The sequence below is a fragment of the Thunnus maccoyii genome, chromosome 1 (assembly GCF_910596095.1).
Source record: "Thunnus maccoyii chromosome 1, fThuMac1.1, whole genome shotgun sequence".
Classification (NCBI taxonomy): domain Eukaryota; kingdom Metazoa; phylum Chordata; class Actinopteri; order Scombriformes; family Scombridae; genus Thunnus; species Thunnus maccoyii.
The window spans coordinates 34,481,776-34,489,790 of NC_056533.1; the positions used below are offsets into that span (position 1 = coordinate 34,481,776).

At 37.8% G+C, this 8,015-nt stretch overlaps 1 protein-coding gene across 2 annotated transcripts; it reads left to right on the top strand.

Annotated features, from left to right (window-relative positions):
• The first annotated feature begins 73 nt into the window (after positions 1-73).
• On the top strand, positions 74-7,639 carry csrp3 (cysteine and glycine-rich protein 3 (cardiac LIM protein)). 2 transcript variants are annotated; one of them, XM_042412049.1, is made up of 6 exons: positions 74-2,062; positions 3,335-3,446; positions 4,973-5,144; positions 5,727-5,856; positions 6,514-6,607; positions 7,246-7,639. In XM_042412049.1, exons 2-6 carry the CDS (start codon positions 3,335-3,337, stop codon positions 7,311-7,313), a joined length of 576 nt encoding a protein of 191 aa, XP_042267983.1. In that variant the 5' UTR covers positions 74-2,062; the 3' UTR covers positions 7,314-7,639. The 2 variants fall into 2 exon arrangements, with proteins under 2 accessions (XP_042267983.1, XP_042267992.1); XM_042412058.1 differs by lacking the exons at positions 74-2,062; positions 3,335-3,446 and adding an exon at positions 4,298-4,864 and having other exon boundaries at positions 7,246-7,638.
• Positions 7,640-8,015: the final 376 nt, after the last annotated feature.

Consider the following 8,015-nt stretch of genomic DNA (forward strand, 5'->3'; position numbering starts at 1 on the left):
GTTAAGAATATGTGAATATTTGTGATGAATTCTAAGACTAATCAGACATTTTGATAAGTTTAATTTATAAGGAAATTACCTTCATTTTTTTGATGTCCTGCTAAATGTAAAATGCAAAATAAATTTTAATAGATTTTTGTCTAAGAGCATCATGTGATGTGTGTCTGTGTTTTACAGTGATGTTTCTCATAATACTGAATACTGGACATTGGGGGGAAATGTGGGTCTACAACTAACAGTTATCTTCATTAATCTGTCACTTATTCTCATATTTAATCATTTAGTCTATAAAATTTCAAAATATAGATTTTAGACCAACAGTACGATGTCCAAATATGTTAAATTTGGAAGAAAAGCAGCAAATCTTCACATTTTGAGAAGCAGGAAATAGCAAATGTTAAGCATTATTCCTTGATTATCAATGATTATCAAAATTTCAGATAATTTTCTGTTGATCAGTCAGTCATTTAACTGTTTCAGCGCTGGACGTTTCCCAGAGGTTGAATCCTAAAGACTTTTTATCCTCTTGACTTTGAGTCCAGCAGAACCAACTGGTCCAGTACAGAAGAAGCTGGAAAGTCACAACTGAGGCTGATTAGAGTTTAGCAAAGTGTGATAACATAAAGCTAAGGTGACGCCACATCCCTTTATGTCAGCAGAACGGGAAAATGTTGAGACCTGGGAGCATTTATACCTTATTTCAGGATTTGTCATTATACCATATAAATGTAAAAGAAGCTTTAATTACATAAGTGCATCATGTCACATATATGTAGCAGTTCATTAATGTTAAATTAGGTTTTAAACTGTTGGTTGTTTAATTTATTTTTAATTAGCCGTATTGATTGTTAGGTTAAAGTCTCCCTCCACTCACACATGTGTTTAGCTTATTGTTCCTGTACTCTGATGTTTGAGCTTCACTGTGCAGGATGATGTTTGTGCAGTTGTGAAACTAGACGGATGTTTTCACTTTCGTCTGCTGAAAGTTTCTCTGCTCTTTATATATCAGAGTTTAAGGGACGGGCCTACCAGCAGGATTTGTGACATCACAACAGGTTTTGAAGGGTCATGGTCAAGTATTCAATTTACACAAGTGTGATTTGGGAGCTTGAAGCCTCAAAGGGTACAAACACTAAGAACTGACTTTTCAGTGGAGGAAAAATGTGTCCAGTTAAACAGTTACATTTTTGAAGTGAAATATATTTGCATATTCATAGATTCAGGATTTTTCATTGAAGGAGATGGGATATGGGGGTTTATTATGAGATGATTAGACACATTATTACAAGCAGAGTATTTTTTATATAGTGTGAAGTGGATCATCTTATTTACATTCAACTGGTAACAATTACAAAGTTCTTGCAAACCAGAAAATACTATAGGCAAGTCTGTGGGATCAAAAACTGACAGAAACTAAATATTCTGCACAGTGTCGAACTCTTGAACTCACTGAACTGACACGTTTTCAGTCCTCAGACTTCAGCAGGTCTTGAACTGAAACTCTTGAGGTGGGAGATACAGATGAAAGTTTCCTCTCGTTCTCTCGTAATTACAACTAACAACCAGCCTTTCATAACCTGATTCATTCAAATAGAAACTGAAAATTCAGTTTGATTATCAGACTAAACTTTTCCCATAAATAAAGGGAAGGTGGCATCAAATGTCCTAAAATAGCCGACCTACAGAAGTAGATTTAGGCAACAACATGACCAACCACATTGTTTTCCGGCACCGTTTGGTGTATGACGTGCCCATTGTTTACGTACATAATCCTACAACATACCATGTGGATGCATCCTCTTCGTGCAGCTGTCAGTCAGTGTCGGCTGGAGTTTCCTGTCTGAGTCCAGAACAAATGTTGGAGTGGCTGATGTTCAGGCCTCTTTCAGCCTGTGATGATGAAGGGTCAGAGGGCTCGGCTTTGTCACGAGTTATTTTAGGAAGATGGTTTCATTGAAGCGTCACCGGTGGTCTGAGGTGATGGTGAGATGGAGGGTATTTAAGCTGAGCCGGGAGCGTTCGCTGCCACGTTAGGACAGAAGCACAAAGGCTTGGATTCAAGGTAAGCAGTGATTCTTTTCTATTAATGCTTCCTGTTGGTAGTTGAGTTGATATTACAGCACACAGGTAACGTGGTTGATTTAATGATGAGGCTGTTTATTGTCTCTTCTTTGAGCAGCTTCTATTTTTGACCTTGAGTTTGTTCCATATGTGAGAATTCTCATTTTTCTGGAGGGAATTCAGTATTTTTCCGGTCGATTCTGATGAAGAGGCTGCTTTGCTTTTGTCCGTCCGATGTCTCAGTAAAGCCTCTATTCCTGGAATATCACATACCAGTCCTGTGAGGTGATGGGCAGCCTCTGATAGGAGTGGAAACTGGAATGTCAGACAGAAGGCCAGAGAGGGCACCGACGCCACATCTCCAGGCTTTCAGGGCTTTTAGGGGAGTCAAGAACCCTCAAAACTGATAAGAAAATGAATCAGTAAAGCTGTGTTAGAGTTAATTGGTTTAAATTGTTAAACTAAAATATTATATTTTTAGAACAGGTCAAGACAATATTGGGGAAGGTTAAGTTTTTATTAATTTATTAACACTTTAATTTGATGATTTGATAATGCCATTTTAACAACCTGAAATATGTCTCTACATCCGCCTTAAATTTGGGAAAATGGGTGAAAATTGAGAGTAGAAAATGAGAAGGGACATGTAAAAAAGTGTACATGACTTACAGTAGTTTTCCTCACTTTATAAAAGTATTTAGATATTTAGATTATCAGTTTATCTTTCAGTCCAGTTTTACTTCCCTACTTTTTGTTTTTGAGTTATATTATTGACTCTGGAATCACATCTAACAGCAAATATCATCAGATCCTCATGAACGCTTTTGTCATTCAACACTTATCAGAGCTTAACGGGCAAAAAGATCCCACCTCATCTTCATTCATATCATTATAAATACATATTTGAACAATTTTAAGATGTTACATTAGAAGAGAGTAGAAATGATTAGTTAATTAATCAGCAAAAATATTAATAATTACTCTGTCAAGAAAAAATACCAAACATTCTCTGGTTCCATCATTTAAACACGTCATGTTGTGCTCTGAGAGATTTTGATGGGTATTTTTCACTATTTTTTGACATTTTATAAACCAAACGATTAATAGATTTAATTGAGAAAAGAATGTGCATATGAATCATTAATGAAACTGTTGCAGCCTTACATTAGACACTGGAACTATGATGGATGACATTTATGACATTTACTGTATTAAGACATTTCAGCTCTATATTATATGTTCTTATCTATTTATTTATTATTTTTCCTTTTAGATGCCAAACTGGGGAGGAGGCGCCAAGTGTTCAGCGTGTGAGAAGACGGTGTATCATGCAGAGGAGATCCAGTGTAACGGGAGGAGCTTCCACAAGACCTGCTTCATCTGCAGTAAGACTGACAGACTGACGGTTCTTTCTTCTTCTCACTGCTCCAACAGACACATAATCTAATTGTGCACAATCAGGATTAAAACCAAAGAAGCTGGTTTAACCCTCCTGTTGTCCTCGGGTCAAATTTGACCCCTTTTCAAATGTTTTTATATCAGAAATATGGATTTCTTTCATCTAATTGCCTGAAAATCTCATGGATGGTTCCGGACCACACACTTTGCAAGTAAAAGTAATGATCACTACTTTCATAGAATTTTGGGTGTTTTATTAAAAATTTATAGCATCTGTGGACTTTTGTCCTCCCGGGTCAATTTTAGTGTTGAGTCCATTTTGAGGTAGTTTATTTATTCATTCATCATCAAAAGTCCACATGCAGGTCTGTTTAAGTCACCACAGCACCTTGGACATTTCCTTCTGTTTGGTTGGAATGAAAAGCAGCAAACCGAACAACCAACCACCAGGTTTTTCATTCCTTCCATGTTTAATCTGTTGGTCTCCAGCAGCTGTTTCTTGCTCTTATCAGCCATCTTGTCGACACCTTCAGCTGCTTATAAAAGCTCCCTGTGAATTTACAGGAGAGCCACAGAGCAGCATGTTTCAGCTTTGGTAGTTTTCCTCCTTCTTTCCTTGCTGACAGAGATATGTAGTCCAGTTTTTGATTGATTTGATTCAATTTTGATTGTGTTTGGTTTCAGTTTTATTATTGTTTCTTCCCTTCATGCCCTTTTCACCTGAGATGGGAAGACCCTTCTTTCCTAATTTCTTCATTTCTTCCTTCCAGTGTTTTTCTTTCCTCCTCCTTTTTGTTCCTTTATTAATTCTCTTTTCCCCTCTCCCTGTTTTGTCTCTTTCTCTTTCTTTTCCTCTCTCTCATAAAGCTCCTTTTATTCTTCCTACATCTCAGACCTCTCCTGCTCTCAGCAATAACTCAAATTATCCTCTCTGGAAAGCATCCCTCTCTGATTTACTTTTGTTGTATTTCATGTGGGAGTTGACGGAGTCTCTCTCCGGGGTTTGACAGAGTTTCCCCCCCTCCACTGTCTTCTGTTTGGACGGACATCCTGACATGAATATCAGTTGCGGTTCTGTTGCGCTGCAGCCAAATATCGAGGACATAAACAGATCTCCCAGCTGCAGAGGTCTAATCCAGGGACTCAGAGCTACATGAGAGCCCAGAGAGTTAGACACCTCATAGACGATAACTCTTCTCTGCACAAACACAAACAGTCCAGTTGGTCGGAACATGTGATTGTTCCACCGGGAGCTCTGAAAGGCCTCTGCGATAAGCTCATCCATCTGCTAAAGTGTTCATCTTTTCTCAAACCTTCGCCTCACACCCTCCCTCCTCCCTACAAATAGAAACACAAGACATCTGACTATGTGTAATGTCACTGTTGACTGATAAAAACAAGCTAGGTGGGAGCTTTATTTAACCTCCATTACTTCACTGTGTGCCTTTTAACGCAGCCTCATTGTCAGATAATAACTAAAATAAAATAAAATATCTCTGTTTCTTTCGTATAGTGAGCTGCAGAAAAGGGCTGGACAGCACCACGGTCGCAGCCCATGAGTCTGAGATTTACTGCAAGTCCTGTTATGGCAAGAAATATGGACCAAAAGGATACGGATACGGGCAAGGAGCCGGAGCTCTGAGCTCTGATCCTCCGGGACAGAACATCGACCCGCAGTCTCATGAGTACGTGTTCACTCATAGTGTGGTTCACTTCACCCAAATCCAAAAAAATAACATATTTGTATTATATTTTTATTCATATTTAAAATATTATATTATAGTAATTCAGCCATTTAGTTGATTTTGGTTTTATGTGCAGATGTTTCTAGATATTTCTTCATCATACTCCTTCATTTTTGGTGATTTTGTTGGACTGAACCTTTAATAATCAGAAGTCGAGCTGGTTAATGTCACTTTTCTTCAGTATGATGAAGGTTCCTTTCTAAACACAGCGACAGAAACATGTTTATAAGCTTAAAAATGTTGTTTTCTCTCTACAATGCACGTAAAAGAATTGAAAAAAACTCAGATATGGGCAGCAAGACCTGTGGTGTAAATGTAGCTTTTTGTGTCCCATGATGGTGTTACTGCTGCTTCCAGTCTAGCAACAATAAAACAATTTGCAAATCATATTAGCATCGCTCCTCAAAAATACACAAAAATTAAACTACTGGTAAAAAAAAAAAAAAAAAAAAAAATCAAAGACCAGTAACCAGAGATGTCATCAAATGTCACAAATAGTGAAACGTTTTTGTTTTTTCACAGTTCGAAACGACGACCGTCCGCCACAAACGCCAATCCTAATAAATTTTCACAGAAATTTGGAAGTTCAGACCGCTGCCCTCGCTGCTCCAAAGCTGTCTTTGCAGCAGAGAAGGTGATGGGAGCCGGGAAGGTAAGGACCGTCCTGCTGAAACATGGAGGTTTTTAATTCGGGGTTATTTAGTTTATTTCCACACGTTGTAAATAAATCCTTCTGCGATTTGAAGTTCCAGCAGACTGAGCAGAGATCTAAAATCAGAACACTTTGCCACTAGACTCTGATGTTTTCTTTAAAAATGTTTTTTTTAATATTGATGACAACGTTGCCACCAAGGGAACAAGGAGGGTGAACAAGACTGTTTTATACCATCCAGTGATGTGGTTGGTCCTCAGTGCAAATATCTGGAAAATTCTGAGCCCATAAATTGCAGATAAATTTAAAAAGAACATCATTAAAAAACAATCAGTCTGATAATCTGTTTAGTCCAGAGCATAATATCTCTATATTGTAGGCCAGATTACTGCAGACATTACTGAGCACGTGCATGCTCCCAAGAGGATAAATCTTTAATGACCTCATGACCGTTTCTCTATCACCACCTTCAGGGCAAATTTTACACTTTTATCCCCACAATTAAACTCTGAGCAAGATGATTAGTCTAAAAACATGGTTTAAACTTTATTTTTGTAAATTAATTTCAGCCTGAACCCTATGTGAATAACACTTGTCATGTATGTGTGTGTGTGTGTGTGTGTGTGTGTGTGTGTGTGTGTGTGTGTGTGTGTGTAGCCTTGGCATAAAACCTGTTTCCGCTGTGCCCTGTGTGGTAAAAGTCTGGAGTCAACCACTGTGACTGACAAGGACGGAGAGCTCTACTGTAAAGGTGAACACGCATACACACACGCACCTACACACAAACAAACAAATACACACACACACACACAAACAAACACACACACACACACACACACACACACACACACACACACACACACACACACACACACTTGTTTTTGTCACTTACCCTAATAATGTTAACCAAGTCTTAACCCTAAAATAGTTAATGGTTGACCTTGTAGGTGACCAGCTTTTTGCCCTAAACATGATTATTAGTTATTAGATCGACTGGAAATTAATTGGAAACTATTGTGATAATAAATTAGTAGCAGTCAAGCAAAAATACCAAACAAATAAATGATTAATTGAGAAAATAATCTGCAGATTAATCGATAATGAAAATAATCATTAGTTGCAGCCCCAGTATATTATAGTTGTGAGCATCATCTACTACTAATGCCTCAAATGTGCATTTTGGTCCTCACAAGTAGAGAAATAAAGTACTATAGACCACACACACACACACACACACACACACACACACACACACACACACAGAGTCAGTAAACTGAGGCAAAGTGTATTAATAAAGAAAAAGTGTAACAGTTTATATAAAAAAGCTGCATCATGAACTCATTGTTCAACATTGAACCAACTCTCATTGTTTTCTGTCTTTCTCTTCAGTTTGCTACGCCAAAAACTTCGGCCCAAAAGGGTTCGGACTGGGGAACGCCGCCATGTTGGATGAATAGCAGTGAACTACGACTGCAATCAAAGAACCTCAAACTCACATCTACTGAGTTACACCGCAGCTGTTTAGACGGAGACTCGGCTTTTAATTACGTTAGTCTGGATGATGTTTGTAACATATGAGTCCACACCGAACAGGATAGGCTGTTTCACTGCAGAAAAGTTGGGATGATACTCAAAATGCTTCATTCTGAGTGTTTAATTTCATTCTTTTTATACTTCACATATTGAGCTGAACTAATCATTATTAGAATAAATCACTAATTCTACTTATTCCTTTTGTTTGTAATTATTGTTTAGATGTAGTTAGATGAGAACAACTGCTAAACAAGAACCAACCCTTAATTAATTTGTTTTTAGCCTGTGAATTTATTTGCACCGGTTACTGCCTGCTGCTGCCTCATCCTGTTAATTATTAATAGAATCTTATTTGCATTCATGAATTACTCTTCTGTAATAATTAATTAGAATAATCAAGGCAACAAGTGATTAACAAATGCAAACAGTTTTGTCTGAGCAGCTGTGCAGAGCGGGACGGGACGAGATGTTTTTGTCAAACTAAAATTAGAGCTGTTATCTCACACTATTAAATTAGAGGAGCTGCAAAACATTCACAGAGAGTAAAAGTTCCTCCAGAGCAGCACTCTTATTCTGCAGTTTGCACCTTTAAGTCACATGTTAAAACCTGCAGACGCTTCGATCAC

Excerpts from the sequence above, each read along its gene's own strand:
- csrp3 (XM_042412049.1), top strand. The coding sequence starts at position 3,335 with ATGCCAAACTGGGGAGGAGGCGCCAAGTGTTCAGCGTGTGAGAAGACG. Across the intron at positions 3,447-4,972 it reads CAAGACCTGCTTCATCTGCA|TGAGCTGCAGAAAAGGGCTG; the intron begins GTAAGACTGACA and ends TCTTTCGTATAG. Across the intron at positions 5,857-6,513 it reads AGGTGATGGGAGCCGGGAAG|CCTTGGCATAAAACCTGTTT; the intron begins GTAAGGACCGTC and ends GTGTGTGTGTAG.